Genomic DNA, 21347 nt, shown 5'->3' on the forward strand with positions numbered 1-21347 from the left:
AATAAGTTTTTCATGTCAGTGCACAAATTGGGGGGGGGGGAAGGGTTTTTGCAGCAAATACTTATCTCTGAAAATACCCAGCGTAACAAAATCTGATGTAAATACATTTTTATGTATGCTTGAAGTCCAGTTTATTAGAAAGATTAACGATAAGCCTCATTCTAATAACATTCAAAGATACTACAGGATTTTCCTTTTCATTATTGTGCCTTAGGATATAATTGGCTTATAGTAAAGCAGGGGTTCTTTACCCTGGGTGCATATGTTAAGAATTGCCAGGGAGAATTAAAATAAAGGAGTAAGCACTGAGTACTTCAATATCAGAGATCTTGATTTAATTCAGGGCTGTTCAATCTTTTGGCTTCTCTGGGCCACACTGGAAGAAGAAAAGTTGTCTTGAGCCACACATGAAGTACACAAACACTAATGAAAACAGATAAGCCAAAAAAGGTTTTAAGTAAATTTACGATTTTGTCTTGGGCCTCATTCATAGCCATCCTGGGCTGCATGCAGTCCATGGGCCATGGGTTTGATACCCCTGGTGGAGTAGAAAGCCTAGGTATTTTTTTCTCCACAGATGATTCTAATGTATAACTGGGGATGATATGATTACTATTGTTGTAATGCGTTGCTTTTAAAATAACTTTTGGTTTGGGGATTAGGAATCAGCCCCTGCCTTTACTTCCTCTTTTCATTTCACAGAAATTTTTGTGGTAGAAATCTGAACTACCCTATGTTTATTTTTTTTTTAATTCAGTATAGTCTCTTTTTTTTTTTAAAGATTTTTATTTATTTATTTTAAAGAGATGGGGAAGGGAGGGAGAAAGAGAGGGAGTGAAACATCAATGTATGGTTGCCTCTAGCACACCCCATAGTGGGGATATGGCCTACAACCCAGGCATGTGCCCTGACTGGGGATCAAACCGGCAATGCTTCAGTTTGCAGGCCTGCGTTCAATCCACTGAGCTGCACCAGCCAGCGCCTGAACTACCTATGTTTTAAAAAAACCCCAAAAAACAAACAACAAAAAAAAAAAACTAAAAATGTGCACCTTTTAAAATTTATCTTACCAGCTGCCATAGCTGGTACTTCATCATTGTTTTATCTAAGAGCAATTTACTGAGGGAAGTGACTCCTTTGCTTATTGAAATTTTGCACAGTGGTAATACTAGAGTGTAGAGTACTGTCCCCATGAGTGCTTATTTTTTTTTTTTTTCCTCTACTGTAGGTAGACAACAGGGCATTTATTTAGTAGCTGGGTCAAGAAAACTCAATTGTCAAGTAGATGTACTTTCCCACAATATTATTTTGTTCCTGAATTGAAAAATTCTGTGTTTTTTACTCTGAAAAGTTTTCTAAGCCAAGACTAGTTACTTGTTACCTGTATTTGAACATAACTGGTATTGGCGTTAGTTTCAAAATGTTGACACTTGTGTGGTCTGCTTAAATTCTGAAAATTTAATTTCAGACTTTCTAACTTGGTAAACTGTAAAATTAACAGTGATTGTATATACGCTTTGCTACATGATTTCAATGGATTTTTTTAACTAATAAGTACTATTTATCTGCCTATTTTGCTTTCAAAATGTGGGTGTGCGTTTATGAATCATACATATATGTTTCAGCTGATACTCTCTTTCTCTATTTTTATGTTATTTGTTTATTTTTCAGTGATTCACCTTTGCCAGTCTCATCCCGTGTGTGCTTTGTTAAATTCCATGACCCGGACTCAGCAGTTGTGGCACAGCATCTGACAAACACTGTATTCGTTGACAGAGCATTGATAGTCGTACCATATGCAGAAGGTTTGTGCTTTGTTTAACTATCTGTGTGGGCATCCTATGATGACCATCTACCTCAGTATAGTTTTAGAGTGAGCGTTAGTAGCATGTTAAAAATATAAGCAATTAACATTTTGAAACCCTTGTTATACTGTGGTCCATTTTTTAACTTGCAAGATTTTTTAATTCTAAAAATTAGAAATCAGATCTGTTTTTATAAGATATTTAACCTTTCCATTCCTTTAAAACATTTTTAAGTTCTTTAAAACCATAACCCTAATTGTAATTCCTTAAGATACATCTACTTAGTAAATGTTGAGTTTTATTAAGAAGTTCTGAAGGTGAATGGACACAGGAACCTTCAAATCAATGCAAAATGTTATTTCTGTTTTGAATAAATGACTAGGTTTTATTTCCTTAGTTCTTTTTCTCATTGATAACTTTAAAAAATATATGTATATCCCACATTGAATTCCAGTATACCAAGGGTTACAATGATTTTGGTTTGTATGAAAGTTCAAGATTTTCTATAGTTTAGGTGCCAGATGGGCACTGGGTGTTTTGTTTTTATTGCCAGATTTTCTTGTTCATTCTTGCTATATTTTCTAGAATATCTCTAAATAATAAATTCTTCTCTCTGTTATTTGTGTGTGTGATTTTTGTAGTGGAGAAGGCAAATGCAAAACTCTTCCAGATGACTGAAAAACAGTGGGTCCTCTGCAGCTACAGGGGATTCTAGACATTAACTAAAGGCCAGCAAGCACTCAAGTCCCCCAAGTGTTTTCCTGGTGTAACCATTTGTTAACTACATTTTCTCTCTTTTTACATTTTAGGCTGTTAAAGTAATTTGACAGAAATAATGAGCAGGGTTTTGGGATCTAAAAAAGCCACTGTGACAAGACAGCACTATTTAATTAATTTTGTGAAATTTTCTAAGCCATATTTTATAATTTCTTTGTTCCCAATGTACTGCTACTTTATTTTCTTTTTGGTAACTAAGTTTTGACAAAGAAATAAGTGAAATAGAAAATTACTGGATTTTAATTAAGTTAATAGTTACTGGACTTTAATTTACAGCATTAAGTTAATGCTGATGAGGTTTTAAATGCTTTCCCTTTCCTTAATGTATTGGTCAGTGGAAGCAGAATCTTGCTATTGTGAATTTTAGATGCTATCTCAGATCTTTGAGTACCAGTGTGAACATTTACAAGATGCCTTGTACAAGTTGTGAAATGTCTAATCCTTAAAACTTAGAAAAATTGCCTTTGTGGTTGTCTAAAGATATTAAGTTGCATTATAGGTGGGTTGAAGGCATGCTGTATAATAGTACATCTGTCTCTGATATTAAAGTGTGTGAACTCAATTTTAAGGTTTAAAAAAAATTTATATGCTGATAAACATTGGATTTAGTGTGTTTTGATTAAGCAATTCCTTTTATATCAGTGTGCCTGTTGTAGGATAAGACTTAATCACCAAGAGAAAATTTACAGAATTCCAATTTAGGATAAGTAAAATACAGATAGTTTTTGGAACAAGGGTCAAATCATGTGAGTAATATGCTAAACATTAGCCTTTAAATGTAAAGAATTCTTATTGGCAAAGTATTATATCATAATACCCAAGCCCTGAACATAATACAGTATATCATATAATTGGCATTCATAAATATTTTTAGACCATGGTAATTTTTCTGGATCTGTTTAAAAGTGAAATATTTAGAAGTGTATGTAGAATTACCAAAATATTTAGTTCTGGAATTCATTTTTGGTGTATTTAATTAATGGTATGGTATGCTGTATTAATGTTATCTCCACTAAATAACTGATGTACTTAATCCCTTTGTCACCATTCACCCTAGTTTTAGCTCTTACACTTTGGTGTTGGTTCTCCGTCATGTTTTAGAACAATAGACACAGAGTCTACGGTAAGGAATAAATAGTCTTAATTGGTAAAACTGAGATAGCTGGATTTGGAAGGAACTCTTTAATAGTAATGGATTTGGGGGTTATTTAGGTTCCTTGGTTAATGTTTGTTTCTTTTGTCTGTTTCTTTTTCTTTCATTTCTACACATTCATGCAGTATTTCATGGTTCTATCAAAGCAGCAGTAAAAAAAATACTCTTGACGCATGAAAATTAACTGGTGAGGGGCCTCATTGCTATTTTTAAATTGTAGTTTTATTTTTAAATAGTCTTTTTTTAATCAGAGGATCAGATGCATGACTTTTTTTTGTAATGGATGCAGATCTTCTATCAGGTGTCTCACAATAAATTCAAGAGGATTTTAGTTTGCCAGAAATGTTGCATATGCACTAATTTGAGTAAGATGTTGATATTTAATATTATCCTCTTGAGACATAATTTTGCATGCAAGATTATCCCATAATCTTTGTAGGTTTGTTAATATTGATGCATTAATGCCCTATTATCTAAATGATCTTCTCCCTTCCCCTCCCTCCATAACTCTTGGTATCTAAATTGATGACAGCTCTGACACAAGCAAGATAACAGTGCTGTGTAGTATACATTTGTTTATATTATCGGCACTTCTCAGTATAGGTGGAAGGAACCATTACCTTTATTTAACAGTGGTTTTTCTTTTTTGTTGTTGTGTTTTACAGTTCTTTTCCCTGGTTCAGCCTGAACTATATACCAGGCCCTGCTGAAAATACCACCCAACAGTTTTCTTCTGCAGCTTATCCAGTTTCTCTTAAGTGCCCTGTACATATTGTATGTTTTATGATGAGATGCAGTTTCTTAATATGTATTACAGAAATACTACTGGTATTTGCAAATATGTAGTTTAATTGTATTATTGAACTCTCATTTTGGGGGCTTGGGCACATTAACAGATTAATCCATCTGTATAGGGCTTTTGCTGTTGGATAGAATTTAAATTGTCTACATAAATATTTGTCTTAGGACCCTTAGATTTTTATCTGAATACACAGATTAGGCTTTAAAAACAGACATACATGTTGTTTTTGGCTTTAGGAGTTTGGCTAAGTTAGCTTTTGAACTCACACCGTATAGCAGCATTTTTTGGTATGGTTAGCATGGCACATGTTGGAACATAAAGCATTTTACTATACAGGTAAGGAATGTGCCATGTTGTTTTACCTATTCTCTCTCTATCTATCTCTCTCACTACCACACACACATCCAGTGTGTATTCAGAGACCTTCAGAAACATTCATTTTCATGAGTCAGCAAAAGCCCTACACTTGATTCCAACAGAATATTTCCTTTACATACTTTCTTCTCTTAATTTTTACAAAATTTGTATGGTAGGTGTAAAAGAAAATCGTAGTAACTGTACCATATTATTAACCCCTAAATCAAACTTTTTTTGTCTTGTGTATCTTGATTTTTCTGTGTGCTTTATAGTGAAGCAGCCGACACGAGTCGTTGTTCATAAAACAGCTTTTGAAAGTTGAGAGCACACCCCTGGAGAACCGACTGTGCTTGCTTACGTTTGGTTCATGACTTAAAAATCGAGTACAGGTGATGAAATCTTGGCAGTGTTAACAAAAAAGTAGTGTGTATTGTGCTATTTTTTTTTTACTCTAGAAACTTAACCATTTGTAGAGAAAAAAGGAAACAAATTTTCACACATTGAAGTTTCTTTCTGACATAAAATTAATGATAAATAATCATAGAAATCAAACTTTATGTTTTAGCGAACATAAGTACTTTCAACAAACTCAGGTGGTGTATCAGGGAGACATTTTCTGGGTGTTTTTGTGTGTTTTCTGTCTTGCAAAAGGGTGTATTCTAATGCAAGGATGTTTCTCTGCAGGAGTTATTCCTGATGAGACTAAGGCTTTGTCTCTGTTGGCACCAGCTAATGCAGTGGCAGGTCTTCTGCCTGGTGGTGGACTCCTGCCTACTCCTAACCCACTTACCCAGGTACTAGTTCTGTTGATAGCTTAAAGGATAGAAAGGAGCACAGAATTATGGATAAAACTGAACATAAATGAGTTTTGAAAGCATTGTGGTGATTGTAGTTCACAGAATGATGTGTCATGTGTAGAATGTTAAAAGGCTATGTTGCAATCATAAATACTAAATAGAATCTCTTAGTAATTTTCATTTTAAGAACATTCTGAAAATCACAAGTATCTGTCGTGTTGATTTTGCCACCGACTCTCAAAGTAACCCAATAATATGAAAAAGAAAATCTCATGGAGCATGCTGTTTAAAAGGCTTGGACTGGGAAAGAAAATAAAAGGCGAAGTTCAATTTTTTTTCTCTGCCAGTGCATTTTGATCTTTTGCTCTTACCTTGGGGTTTTAATTAAGTAGGTGGCATGAAATAAAAATGAATTCGTGGATATGTTTGATATGGGGAAGATAAAATATTCAAGTTGGAGAAAATTTTACCAGGTAATGTTTCTAACCCTAGATAATGTTTCTAATGTTTCTAGGTGCACAATACATAATTCATTTCTCCAGCCCTGATAATGCTATAAAAAGTTGATTTTAGAGCCAAAAGTTTCTTTAAATACCATGTATTACAGCCATTCAGAAAGATTGTAGCTCGTCAGTGTTTTCACAGATAAAGCTAATGATGGAGCCTCAACTAGAACTTCATAGTAACATTTCTTTCATTAAATCATTTTGCCTAAGTAGTTTAGTTAACTGTTAAGTGAATTGCATGGTATCATACAAAAACTGAGATCATGAATTCCCAGCTTTTTTAGTATGACTTTGGTTGTTTGTCACTTATAAAATGCAGATCTGGGAAGTTTGTAAATATCTCTGATGTATAAAATTGTGTAATATCTGAGATACCTTATATAATAGTATTAATACAGTACTTTAACTATACTCAGTACATAGTTAACTACAGAAGTTTGGAACCTTGTATTTATTAAAAATTGAAATTAGGGGAACTTTCAGTATAGTGCTTGTAGAGAAAGTCAAACTGCCCTCGGGGCTGTAAGATTTTGCATGGTTTGTGTCTTAAATTATTACTATTTTTTTAAAGATTTTATTTATATTTAGAGAGGGAGAGAAACACCAGTGTGTAAGAAAAACAGATTGGCTGCCTCTCACATGCCCCCACCTGGGGGCCCAGGCGTGTGCCCTGACTTTGAATTGAATCAGGAACCTTTCAGTTCACAGCAATCCACTGAGCCACACCAGCCAGGGCTGTGTCTTAAATTACTGATTAATCAGAATTATATTAGACAGGAGACAGAACCACACAGTAACTTGAACGGGAAAAGTTTAGTATAAGAAATTAGTAACTAGTAACAGAAACCTAACGAGGTGTTGGTTCCTAGTTAGGAATATATTAATTGCAGATATAGGAAGCAACTGTTCTAGGACTAAGGAAGAAGGAATACAATGGGAAAAAACACATTTAGAAGAGGGGGTTTCTCCCCACCCACCCCATTCCCCCAGTAAGATTCAGACCTCATTTCAAATAGGTGGATAGTAGGGAAGTTTTCCAGGGTACCATAGAACTTGTCAGGAAGGTACACAAGAAGATGGCTCTTAAACTTGCACAGAGGTGAAGGCCACTGGGTATCCCACGTGGCTTGCAGCAATAGTCAGAAAGGTGACATAGGAACCAGGAAGAGAAACCCCTTTCACAGTGTCACTTCAGTTCCCCAATTATAATTGACATAAGAATATATTGAACATTTTTATCTAAATTCTGATTGTAGGGATAAATGTGCTGTGGAAAATGAGGCCAGAGGTGGGCAAACTACAGCTTTTGGGCCAGACACCCATTTTTGTTTATTAGGACACAACTATTCCCTTTGTTTTTGTGTGACAGGGGACCCAGTGAAAATGGAATTATCTGCTAGAGGGTGGGCTCCTTGTATGTAGTATAGGCTCCCTCCACTAGGTTAGTGTTATAGGACGCCTCTATATCAGCGTACCAGTTGGCATTGTTTGTAAGAGGCTGCATTATCCAGTGATATTTTTTTTTTAAGACTCTTCGCCTTTACCCATTTCATGATTTACCTGGGGGGTGGTTTACAGGCATACCTCCCTTACTGTTCTTAATATTCTGGTTTTGACCAAAAGTGACAGGACTCCCAGGGTTCCACCCACTCTCCCTATTCCACCGATCTCTCCCCAGGCGACAACTTTTTTGTTTACCTGGACAAAGTCCTCAAATGGAAACGCTTTGCCAATTTGCAAAATGTGAAACTAAAAAAAAACAGCAGAAGCACTAAAAGACATCAAAATTGATGAGTTCAAAAACTCCTTTGAGCGGTGGAAAAATCTGTATAGGTGTATTGCATCAAGTGGAGAGTACTTTGAAGGTGACCAAAGTTTAAACATATAAGAATAAATACACAATTTTTTATAAATAAATTCTGGGGGTTTTTGCCCTTCCCCCCACCCCCCGTATTATGCGTGCCTGTTTTCAACCAACAGTGGTATAGTCAAGTAGTTATAACAGCAGTTATGTAGCCTACAAATTTAAACTAATTATTTGCTCTTTAGAAGGAAGAATAAGTTGACAACCCTACTACACACAGACACATGCAATACAAAGAACAAATGAAATTTTTAAAAAAAATTCGTAATTTCACAGATTGGCGCTGTTCCATTGGCTGCCTTGGGAGCTCCTACTCTTGATCCTGCCCTTGCTGCACTTGGGCTTCCTGGAGCAAACTTGAATTCACAGGTATAATTTAATACCCTTCAACTTTTGAGCTCATTCTTAGGTTAATAATAAAAAATTTATTAACTGTTACTGTTCATTTCAAGAGCAGGATAGAAATGATTGCGTATTAATTTTTTTCTTATATACTCTTGTTAGATTTAATGTTATGAAGTCTTTGTTTTTCTGTCATTTATTCACTTGGAAATTTTGTTTACATTGTAATTTGGCAAACTTTTCAGGAATCCTTACATTGTGAAAATTTTTGATTTATTATATTGGCTAGGCACTTCGAATTTTGTTTTTCATGTTTCTTTAAAGAGACGTTACTTTCCCTTAGAAAGTCTTAAAATAAGCATGAGGTAATTGTTTTGTAAAATCGAGATTATTCATTCTTATAATCTTCATATTTAACTTGCTAAATTACCAGTACTACAGCCAGTGATGTTTATGTGGCTATTAGAAAACTTAATATGACACTTGGTTGGCATTGTATTTCCATTTTCATATTTGCTTCAAATGCTACTTTTTGTAGGTCTGCCAAGTTGTCTCAGGACATTTCAGCATCCTAAAAAAAAATAAAATAGCCATCATTATTCCTTTATGTATTCTCACTGTTGTGACATTTTTGCTTCTGCAGTCTCTTGCAGCAGATCAGTTGCTGAAGCTTATGAGTACTGTGGATCCCAAGTAAGGATTTTTTCTTTGTTTCCATTGATGATGTGGATATAGTGTGTGTCTGGAGAGCAGTTACTTTTTGATAGCTATAAAGATAATTATGTCAAGGTGCACAGTATGTAATTCATTTCTCTAGGAATAAGGAGAAAAATCCTTGTTTCTAAGATGGTAAGTCCATCTATAGAGGGTTTTATTTATTGTAATTTGAGTCTCTCAAAGTAATTATAAATATACTGAAATAATGGGAAAATAGCTAAGCATTGTCTTTAGTTGATTCATTGAAAATATTATTATATATATTGAATACCTACTGTAAGCTTATACCTTTATAGCATTTATACTCTAGTCAGGAAGGGAGACATTATTTAATATAGTGAAGCATGTGAATCCAACTAGAGGAAATACAGAGGTGCTGTGGAAACATTACAAGGACAAGAACTTAGTTTGAAGATCAGAGAAACTAATTTCTAGGACATGAATAGGAGTTAGGAGACAGGAGTGAAGGAAACAGCCTAGAGCCAAGGAGTGACGTATGTCATAATAATGGCCAGCATCTTTAGGTGCTTTGAAAAGTTCTCTACATGCTGTAACTGTTATATTTCCTACTTAGTGGACATATAAGAAAGTCATAATTATTTTAATTGGTAATTTCTTGGTATTTTAAATTTCAACTGAATGTTTTTCCTCCTTGGTGAAAGTCACTAGCAATAAGTGGGAGAGTATAGGAAGAAGGAGGACAGAATCATTTTACTGTAGTAGTTAGTGGAATTTTTTCTTAAAAGTTAATAGATAAAAATCCAATTATGTGCCTGTCACCCAGTTTATAAAATAAAATATCATTAATAAAGTTGAAATTCCTTGTGTACCCATTTTTATTTACACTTCCCACTTTTTCCACAAATAACTATTGACTTAAATTTGGTGTCTAATTTTTTTCTCACATATACAATATAAACCCTGAAAGGTGCATCTTTAGCCTCTTCAATCAGGAATTTCATGTGCTTTGGCCACTGCCTATTTTGGGTATCTTGAGTCTTTAAAATGCAGGAGCCATTAAATGTTCAAAAGTACCCTTACTACTATAAGTACCTACTATATGGTGTTTTTCACCAAAAAAAAAATTGGATCCTCCCCTTCTTTTTGCAAGAAATATCCTACTAAAATGTTTTATGAAGCACTTATATATTTATTTGAAATGCTGTTGTGCATTTTCAAATATTCCTGGTCTCAATTCTTGGTTCTGTTTTAGGTTGAATCATGTAGCTGCTGGTCTTGTTTCACCAAGTCTGAAATCAGATACCTCCAGTAAAGAAATAGAGGAAGCTATGAAGAGAGTACGAGAAGCACAGTCCCTAATTTCTGCTGCCATAGAACCAGGTAAAATATGTTCATGCACTCATGTAGAATCTTAAACTGTATGATTGTGGACAAAAATGATTATTGCACCCAGGCCAGGTGGCTTTCAGTTGGCTGGGGTGTTGTCTTGTGCACCAAAAAGATGGCGGGCTCAATTCCCAGTCAGAGCACCCAGCCCCCAATCATGGCCTGTACAGAAGGCAGCCAGTTGAATATTGGATAAATTAATACAAGTGCTTTATGTGTATTATGTCATTTAAGTAATAAAATACTAATTACCTGAAAGTCACACATCAAACACTAGGAGCTTTTAGATACACTGCTGGGTCTCTGGCTCCAAAGCTAGAACACCCTGCTACAACTGTTTTCATTAAAAACTTTTAACTGGAATGACTTAAAGTGGTTTTTCTTATGATTTTTGTCTCCAGGACTCTCTATTAATTATTAATAACATTAACAATAATTCGGATTCTATTAATGAAATAGTCTGAAAGTAAAAGAGGAATTCTCACTTTGATGATTGTCCATAATGCAGTGTTTTTATTTCTCTTATTACATCCTAAGTTAATTTCTAGATTTATCTCATACACTTACACAGTTGAAAATTAGTGAGGAAGAAGAGAGATGAAGAGCACAAGCTTCCCGAAATCCAGTTCTTTCACAGAAGTGTAGTGAGAACAGTGAATGAATGACTTTCATAATGCCAGGCCCAAATATTGAACCTGTTTACCAACCACCTTGATATAAATACACATGAATGTATGTATTTAGCAAAGGAGCATAGAGCTAAGTGATGAAGAAAGAAGGGACATTTTGGTAAACCAAGAATTTAAAATGTGTATTTATCATTAAATATTTATTTTACAGTTAAGTATTGGGGAGCTGTTATTATACATAAACATACGAAAAATTAAAATTTTAATCTTGGCACAATGTAGTTACATTGGGAAAGTAAACCTAGCAGTGGAAAAGGGATTCCTTGTTTCTAAACCTGAAGAATAAAGGGTGAGAAAGAATATCTATACATATTTTTTTATTTGGTTTATTTTTAAAATATATTTTTTGATTATGCTCTTAACAGTTGTCTCATTTTTTTTCTCCCCTTTATTCCCTTCTGCCCTGTACCCTCCCTTCCACCATCATTCCCCCACCTTAGTTCATGTCCATGGGCCATACATATAAGTTCTTTGGCTTCTCCATTTCCCATACTATTCTTAACCTGCCCCTGTCTGTTTTCTTCCTACCATTTATGCTTCTTATTTCCTGTGCCTTTTCCCCATTACCCCCTTACCCACAGATAATCCTCCATGTGATCTCCATTTCTATGATTCTGATCATGTTCTAGTTGTTTGCTTAGTTCGTTTTTGTTTTTGTATGGTTTTTTTTTTAGGTTCCATTGTTGATGGCTGTTGAGTTTGTTGTCATTTTCCTATTTATATTTTTCATCATCTTTTTCTTAGATAAGTCCCTTTAACATTTCACATAGTAAGGGCTTAGGGATGATGAACTCCTTTAACTTGACCTTATCTGGGAAGCACTTTTACCTGCCCTTCCATTCTAAATGGTAGCTTTGTTGGACAGAGTAATCTAAGATGTAGGTCCTTGCCTTTCATGACTTTGAATACTTCTTTCCAGCTCCTCCTTGCTCGTAAGGTGTTTGTTTGTTTGTTTTTGCTTTTGTTTTTGTTTTTCCCAAGAAATCACCTGAAAGTCTTAAGGGAACTCCTTTGTAGGCAACTGTCTCCTTTTCTCTTGCTGCTTTTAAGAGTCTGTCGTTATTATCTTTAATCTTGGCTAATGTAATTATGATGTTCCTTGGTGTGTGCTTCCTTGGGTCCAACTTCTTTGGGACTCTGAGCTCCTTGAACTTCCTGAAAGTCTATTTCCTTTGCCAGATTAGGGAAGTTTTCCTTCATTATGTTTTCAAATAAGTTTTCAATTTCCTGCTCCTCCTTTTCTCCTTCTGGCACCCCTATGATTTGGGTGTTGGAACATTTAAAGTTGTCCTGGAAGTTCCTAAGCCTCTCCTCATTTTTTTGTGTGTGGTTGAATGTTTCTTCCTTCTGCTCCAGATTGTTGATTTGAATCCTGGTTTCCTTTTCTTCACTGTTGGTTCCCTGTACATTTTCCTTTATTTCACTTTGGGGTAGCCTTCATTTGTTCCATCATTTTGCGACCGAGCTCAATCAGTTCTGTGAGCATCCTGGTTACGAATGTTTTGAAGCATGCATCTGATAGGTTGGCTATCTTTTTGGCACTTAGTTTTTTGGGGTTTTTTTGTTTGTTTGTTTGTTGGGGGGGGGTTTTTGTTTTGTTTTGTTTTTGTTTTTTTGAGCTTTGATCTGTTCTTCCATTTGGGCCATATTTTTTGTCTCGACGCACTTGTTATATAGTAAGAAGAGGAGCCTTAGGTATTTGCCAGGGCAGGGCAACCCATGTAGTAGCTGCATTGTGGTGCTGTATGTGGGGAAGGGATCCAAGAGGGAACAGTGCCGCTTGCTCAGCTCTTAGCCAGCTTTCAGTCATTTCCTTCAATACCCACAAGCAAATTGGGCCCTTCTGGTGCTGATTCCTAGGTGGGTGGGTTTGTGTACATTCTAGGACTCTGTGGGTCTTTCCAACAAACTCTCCTGTGAGGCTGGGAGTTTTCTCCCGCTGCTGCCTCAGCCCCCACAAGTGTTTTCAGTCATCGACTTTGAGGCTTTATTTCCCCGTACTGGAACCCTGGGTTGCACAGTCTGTCTCTCCTCTTGTTCTTCCTGGTTTATCTGCACCCAAATGTGAGACTGGCCACTCCACCATTTGCTGCCTCACCTGCCCCAGTCCTGCAGCTCCCACCTTGCCCCACATGTCCTCTCCATTCCTGCTACCTGTCCCCACTCCTCCTACCCGTCTGGATGAGTGTTTCTTTAACTCGATTGTCAAACTTCCATACAGTTCAATTTTCTGGCAGTTCTGGTTATTTTGTTGTTGTTGTTGTTTTTAAATTTGTCCTTCTGGTTGTGCCAGGAGGCCAAGTGTAGCCTCCAAGATGGAGCCATAGGGTCAGCAAGATAACATTTTTCATACATTATTTTATGGACAACACTTGATAGCCTCCCAAGTCTAAAAATGAAATCAGCTGAAAATCATAAGTCTAATTTGGATCTTACAAAACCCTGGGTAAGTTGTATAATTTCAGTAAGTCTCAACATTTTGATTGTAAAATGATCACTTGTAACATTTATTGATTATGTGTAACACTAAAAATTAAGATAAAGAAATTCTTAGATAAATTTCCCAGTGAGATTAATCTATTTGGTGATTTTTTTTTCTTTTCTTTTTTTTAATATATTTTATTGATTATGCTATTACAGTTGTCCCATTTCCCCCCTTCTCTCCCCTCCACCCTGTACCCCCTCTCCCACCCATGTTCCCCCCCTTTAGTTCATGTCCATGTGTCATACTTATGAGTTCTTTAGCTTCTACATTTCCCGTACTATTCTTGCCCTCCCCTATCTATTTTCAACCTATATTCTATGCTACTTATTCTCTATACCTTTTCCCCCTCTCTCCTTCTCCACCCCCCTGCTGCTAGCCCTCCATTTCTGTGGTTCTGTTCCTGTTCTAGTTGTTTACTTAGTTTCTTTTGGTTTGGTGTGGTTGTTCATAATTGTGAGTTTGCTGTCCTTTTACTACACATGTCTTTTCTTTATCTTCTTTTCTTAGATAAGTCCCTTTAGCATTTCATAAAATAAGGGCTTGGTGATGATGAACTCCTTTAACTTGACCTTATCTGAAAAGCACTTTATCTGCCCTTCCATTCTAAATGAGAGCTTTGCTGGATAGAGCAATCTGGGATGTAGGTCCTTGTCTTTCATGACTTGGAATATTTCTTACCAGCCCCTTCTTGCCTGTAAGGTCTCTTTGGAGAAATCAACTGATGGGAACTCCTTTGTGGGTTACTGTCCCCTTATCTCTTGCTGCTTCTAGGATTCTCTCCTTCGTTTTTACCTTGGCTAATGTAATTATGTGTGCCTTGGTGTGTTTCTTCTTGGGTCCAACTTCTTTGGGGCTCTCTGAGCTTCTTGGATTTCTTGGAAGACTGTTCCCTTTGCCAGATGGGGAAGTTTTCCTTTATTATTTGTTCAAATACATGCTCAGTTTGTTGCTTTTCCCTTCCCCTTCGGGTACCCCTATAATTCGGATGTTGGAACGTTTAAAGGTGTCCTGGATGCTCTTAAGCTTTTCCTCATTTTTTTTTTGAATTCTTATTTCATCATGCTTTTCTACTTGGTTGATTCTATCTTCCTTCTGGTCCACTGTATTGTTTTGAGACTCAGATTCCTTCCTTTCACTATTGGTTCTCCTCCGTGTATCTTCCTGCATCTCTTTTATGGTAACCTGCATCCTTTCATCTAATTTGCGCCCAAAATCAATCAATTCCGTGAGCTTTCTGATCACCAGTGTTTTGAACTGTGCATCTGATAGATTGGCTATTTCTTGGTTGCTCAAAAGGATGAGTCCCGGGGGACTGATCTGTTCTGTTGGAAACATGTCTTATGTCTTTCCCTGTCTCTCCTTTTTTGGGGGGGGGGGGGCGCGGAATCTGGTTGCTCTTGTTACGGGGGGGGGGGGGGGGGGGCGGAGCCTTAGGTGTTCACCAGGGCTGGGCACCCCAGTCGCTAGATTGTGACGTTATATGTGGGGGTGGGAGCGGGGACAGAAGGGAACAATGGCGGTAGTTCCGTTCTCCTGGGCTCAGTCCCTTCTCTGGGATCCTGGGCTGCGAGCTCTGCCCTGGTCCACAATCACTGCCTCACTGGGTCTGCCAGCTGCAGCTCACGTACTCAGGGACCACCACTGCGTTCTTGTGCCCCAGATGGCTGTCGCGCCGATTTCGTGCCCAATTTTCCCCTACCTCTGCATGCCACCGACCCGCGCCAGCCCTGCACCAGCCCCGCACCCGCCCGGCTCATCATCTCCTACCAGTCTGGATGTACGGGTCTACTTCAACTTCTTGGGTGTCCGACTTCCATTCAGATAAATCCTGTCAGTTCTGAGTGTTATTCTATCTGTAAATTATTGTTGTTCTAATCTTGGTTGTGCGAGGAGGTACAGTGCATCCACCTATTCCTCCATCTTGCCGGAAGTCCTATTTGGTGATTTTAAAATGTGGGATTTTTTTATTTTAAATCCAGATAAAAAAGAAGAAAAACGAAGACACTCAAGATCGAGATCACGCTCTAGGAGAAGGAGGACTCCTTCATCTTCTAGGCACAGGTTAGATTGGTTGCTTTTGGTATTCATTTGTGCCTTAGACAAAGGTCATTTCTACCTGTCACATCCTTCTTAATTTGCTGCTTCAGTTTGTCTAGCAGCTCCTGGTTAAAGTGTTTGTTAGGAACAAGTGCTATTAGCAAAGTGTTGGAATAAGTGTTCTGACATATATAAAATGGAAAAGGGGTATGGGCTATAATAGATGATTGATACTTTAAACTCCAAAATATTCAGGCATAGGAGGAAGGCGCTGGAACTTAAGCACTAACCTGACTTAGTGCTGTGAGAACTGCACTTGAAACTTTTGAATTCTAGTTTTGGCCTTTCTCTGGATTCTCCTAAGATTTAAGTTGGAAGGTCATCATGTAGCCTGCACATTACCCCTCTAACACATGAATATTTATTTGCAAATCACATAAGTTACTGTTACTTTGAGATTTTTTTTTTGTATTGTTAGATATACTGATAGTATAATGTTATCCTACCTAGAGTAAGACTAAAGAAGTTTATTCTCTTTTCCACATGATATCCTGTATAAATTTGTAAGGTTCTTTAGACTAGTGGCTCTTGGTCTTGCTGGTATTAAGACCTTTATACTTAATAGAAAGTTTGAGAAACCCAAATAGTGTTTACATTGGTTATAGCTGTTTATGTAGGCCATATTAAAATTTAAAACTATCATTTAAAAATAATGACAGTAAAATTATTCATATTCACACAGCTTTGAAACTAAACTTTTAAAGAAAATTAGAAGAGTGGCTTTGTTTTACTTTTGGCAAACTTCTTTGATGTTTACCATGTAGACACAGGATTTTACACTTAACTTACTATAATATATTTTAGTTATTATATAAAGAAAGTCTGGCTTCACATGAACATAGTTAGAAAAGACAAGTAATTTTATTGTCTTTTTTAGGTAAATTGCAACCTGTGTTCTTTGGTTAACAACAAAACTTGACAAATGATAGTTTCTTAAAAGATGGTTGCATTGGGGAATTTGAAACCATAAAGGAACCTCTCATACAGTGTTACATGAAGATCTATTGATCTTCCTTAACACTTTGAATAGATCTTTTTTCCAAACATACTTTTGCAAAATTGTGTGTTGGTGGTTTGCAAGATAATCAACTCATTGCTTTATGCAAGTTTTCAAATGTTGACATATTTTTGCTATAACAAAAAAAAATGACATTTAGTGTTACCACGACCAATCTCATCAGAGAATGTGGTCCGTTCACAATAGTGGGTTCGAGTTTTCCAAAGTTTTCTCTTTGAAAACTCAGATTTTTATCATTGGCAACAAATTGAATTTTTCCCTTGAAATGATAGTATTCATTCCTTTTTCAAGAAAATAGCTGCCAAATACCCAAGTCTGAACAACCATAGTTTACCAGTTCTTTCAAGTAAAGGTGATGTTTCATGGACAAGACAGTTTACGCTCAAATTTTGGTCCAAAAGTGCCTCCTTTGATATAGCCATTGACTTTTAGTAAGTATCAGAAGTGATCTATCTGTACTTCCCATTTTTAATTGTATAGGATATTGCTCAAGGGACTAGATTAAATATTAACTACTCAACAGTAAATAGTAAAACTGCTTTAGTAGGACTCGTAACTAATACTTGTTAATGCTTTATCAAAGACATCTCTTGTGAAAATACTTTTGTTTTTTCTTTTACCTCAAGTGCTTACTTACAAGTGGCAGTGAAGAATGCAATGTCTAGTAAGGCAGTTCAGTTGCTACTAACTTAGTTTGTGATAAGGAGTTGCCAGTACTTTTACACCACCATTGCTATTGTACCATTAACACAAATGTCAACACAGTAAAAAAAGGCAAATATATATGTTATTTTGAAAATAATTTTGACTTCATGGACCCCATGACATTATCAAGTCAGTTCTTGGCCAGTGTCTTCATCTAGTCAGCTGCTATAATAGAAATTCTATAGACTGGGTGGCTTATAAACAACAGAGATTATCGTAGTCCTGGAGGCTGAGAAGTCCAAGATCAAGGTATTGGCAAATTTGGTGTCTGTTGAGGACCTACTTATTTATAGTGAGCCATCTTTTTGCTGTGTCCTCAAATGGTAATGAGCAAGGGATCTCTAAGATCTCTTTCAAAAGAATATTACTTCTACTCATGAAGGCTGCACCCTCTTTACCTAGTCACCTCCCAAAGATCCCACCTTAAAACATCACTTTGGGGATTAGGCGTTGCATACAAATTTTAGGGAGGACATTTCATTCCATAGCAAAATATAAACAGTGGTTTGCCTATCTGGCATATCTATTTTGTGTTATCTACCTTCCTTCAGCTTATCTTATCCTTAAAGATTTCTTTCATAAACCTAAGACAGGATCATGTTACAACTCTTAAACTTTGACAAGTTCCCTATCGGTCTCATAAGGTATTAAATAAAACCTTGGAATGGCATTCAGGGTTTTTTACTTATTTAGTCTAGCTTTTCTTTTTTACTTACACCTGTCACTCACCACCCAAAAATAGTTAACCACAGTACTGCTTGCCTGAACATAACCTCTTCTTTATGCTTCCAAGTTTTTGCTCATGGTGTTCCTTTCTGCCTAATGCTATTTCATATCTTTACCTAATACTTCCTCGTATCCACCTGAGGAACTCCTTTTTCTCTGTTCAAAATACTAACTTTTGTGAAGTGTTGATACCACTAAGAATTCTAATCTTCTAGGTCATTGCTCACATAGCTTAGTTTTTGTTTTTTTGCTAGTGTTTTCTCTTGTTTTTGTTTTGTTTTTTAAATCCTCACTTGAGGATATATATTGGTTTTGGAGAGAGAGTGAGACAGACATCGATCAGTTGCTTCTTGTATCCTCCCCAACTAGGGATCAAACCCACAACCTTTTGGCATATGTATAATAAATATTTGGTAATTGATTCCTCACTATTATGGATTAAATCTATCAAATAAGGACATTCCAAAATGCTACGTAATATGGAAGGTGTACTTTGTTTTGTTTTGTTTTTTTCTCTAGCAGAATTTTTTTAAGTTCAGTGTTATAGTTTCATTGGGCATAGGATTAGTTTGACACATTGAACAAAAGGTATTACATAAATCTGGGGTAGCAAAAATGTTTATTGTATGGACTAAAGAGTGGCAGCAACTGGAAGGAAATGATCCTCATTTCTTGATGGTTAGCCCATATATCTGATGAGTCTTATCTGATGCTATATGAAATAGTCACAAACAGAACTAGTCTTTTTACATTTATCTATACATACTGGCTTTCTTTTATTAGGCGATCAAGAAGCAGATCAAGAAGGAGATCACATTCTAAGTCAAGAAGTAGGCGACGATCCAAAAGTCCAAGACGGAGAAGATCTCATTCCAGAGAGAGAGGTAGAAGGTCAAGGAGCACATCAAAAACCAGGTACAAAGACAGTTAATACTGGGTGAGAAGACATTTTAGAGTTCCCAAGACCCCAAATACTGTGCTTCTTAATGACAAGAGGTGGTAATGGGATATAGGACTAGACTGGGGAAGAAACTTTATGAAGTTTGATGAGGCTAACAGGATGCATTTTGCATCCCTGTTTGAATTATTACATTCAATTTATATTATTATAATAAGTCACATTTGGATTCTTATTTCCTTTGTAAACTTGAGGTTTCTACTTACAGCTGAAAACCTAGGTAAGGTTTCTTTGTAGTAGGACAGCTAAGAATTCCTACTACCTTCTTTCATTTCCTCTTTCCACTCAACCACCACTAAGGATTGGTTTAGTGCTACCAGCCATTCCTCATGGATGCCAAAGAGTTTATTACAGTCAACCGTGCTTTAATTCATCTTTATACATGTCATAAGCATGTAAAAATATTTATTAAGATTTGTTATATGCCAGAGACTGAATCATAGTCTTTTTATCCCATGATTTGGGACCAGTAGAGAGTTAAAGTGAGGATTTATTAAAAAACAAATACCTCTACCCTAACATTTTATTTCAACTTTTAACATGCATTCAAAAATCAATCTTTTTCATTTAAGGCAAAAACCTTTTAAATTAGTATGCCTAGCCTTGAGTAACAAATACCAAACTAGTCTTCCTTTGAACCGCTTTATGGTGACAAGGGAACTCTGTCACTGGAAAAGTGCCTAGTTGCTTTTTTCCTCTGTGTAGTTGTCACACATAGTTTCACAACAGTCTTGTACCTCTTCCTAAAATTTTTGCCTTATTTTTCTAGAAGCAGGTCTTTATACTGTTTCACCATTTATGTATTTAATAATGTAATAAAGGACAGCAGGGCCAACAAAATTTATTCTTGGTAAACATTATCCAGCTAGAACCATAAATTCTGGGATAGCTTTGCTGCATGTTCCTTTCATAACGGGGTTTTTAGTCAGGTTGTACTGAGTGGGTCATCTTTTAAGTCAGTCAATCAAACAAGCTTCTGTCATATAAAGAGGAATTATTAGTCATTACTTTCCTCAACTAGCTTTATACTAGTAAAAAGATGAATATACATAAGAAGTGGATTGTTAGTGATGTTGAAGGAGGCTCAATTGAGAAGTGACTCATGAGTATTAATTTGAGATAGATTTGATGGGACCCAGTGAGTGGGCATGGTTTCAAGTAGAGAATATTGTTAGACTTAGCATGAATTATTGAAATAGCAAGTGTTTTGGTGTAGGAAGACCAGTAAATGAGGTTAAAAAAATTAAGGTGACAAATAAACAGAAAGATTTATTGTTTAAACCTAGGAATTTGTACCTGATCTAGAGGACATAGAGCCATGGTAGTTTAGGAAACAGAAATCAGTTGAAAGAAAGGACTATTGAAGAGCCTAGAGATAATTATTAAAACTGTGGGTGTTTATGCCACACAACCAAGAAACTCTTCAATACCCTTTATCATATTCTCCTCAGTCTACTTTGTTCTGTTGAAGAAGTTTTATGTAGAAAATAGGATTTTTCAGAAAAGATTTTTTACTTCAAATAATACCCCTTGAATTACATATCTATATAGTATTTATTAGAATAACACTCATACTTTAAAAATGGAATTAGGTCTCACTGTATTTTTGTTTTTATTTGTAACACTATAAATTTATATTAGCTGAAATTTCTAATGCAGTCATAAATTTTGTTCATTGATTAGAGACAAAAAGAAAGAAGACAAAGAAAAGAAACGTTCCAAAACACCACCAAAAAGTTACAGCACAGCCAGACGGTCCAGAAGTGCGAGCAGGTAAGACATTATGAATTCTTGGGTTTTGGTTTGTTTGTTTGTTTGTTTGTTTGTTTGTTTGTTTGTTTGTTTGTTTTTTCATCTTTGTTTGCAAGGATATCAATATACTGTGAACATTAAATGTTTTGCAGTATCTCTAGGAATGGGCAAAAGTTGGTTTACAGCTGCGAGTGAGCAAAACACAGTTTATTCGTTACATTACTTTCTATATGAACAACTATAAACTTACTTTTGCCCATCCCTGTACATACTTTATTATTAACAGTTTTTAGAGGCAGTTTGTAAAGAATAACTTAGAGTTCATCTTCTTACTTAATATTTATGATGTAGAGTATATTTGAAATAACATGGAATTCAACAGAGGTCAGTTTTTATGTTTGCTATATGTATTTCACATCCTGATTTGAATTGTTATGTTAAATTTATTAA

General features: G+C 36.0%; 1 protein-coding gene across 21 annotated transcripts in view; it reads left to right on the forward strand.

Moving 5' to 3' along the window:
- The window catches only part of SRSF11 (serine and arginine rich splicing factor 11), a 49594-nt gene that overhangs the window by 19765 nt on the left and 8482 nt on the right, over positions 1-21347 (forward strand). For 11 of the 21 annotated variants that reach the window (XM_028511790.2, XM_036026275.1, XM_028511791.2 and 8 more), the window contains 8 exons: positions 1672-1805; positions 5579-5688; positions 8338-8430; positions 9047-9096; positions 10334-10461; positions 15621-15702; positions 18971-19102; positions 20829-20918. In XM_028511790.2, coding sequence (XP_028367591.1) covers positions 1672-1805; positions 5579-5688; positions 8338-8430; positions 9047-9096; positions 10334-10461; positions 15621-15702; positions 18971-19102; positions 20829-20918 — 819 coding nt within the window. Of the gene's footprint in view, positions 1-1669; positions 5689-8337; positions 8431-9046; positions 9097-10333; positions 10462-15620; positions 15703-18970; positions 19103-20828; positions 20919-21347 lie in introns of those variants that run through there. The other 10 variants (XM_028511795.2, XM_036026284.1, XM_028511797.2 and 7 more) reach the window with 10 other exon arrangements.

The sequence above is a fragment of the Phyllostomus discolor genome, chromosome 5 (assembly GCF_004126475.2).
Source record: "Phyllostomus discolor isolate MPI-MPIP mPhyDis1 chromosome 5, mPhyDis1.pri.v3, whole genome shotgun sequence".
NCBI classification, from domain to species: domain Eukaryota; kingdom Metazoa; phylum Chordata; class Mammalia; order Chiroptera; family Phyllostomidae; genus Phyllostomus; species Phyllostomus discolor.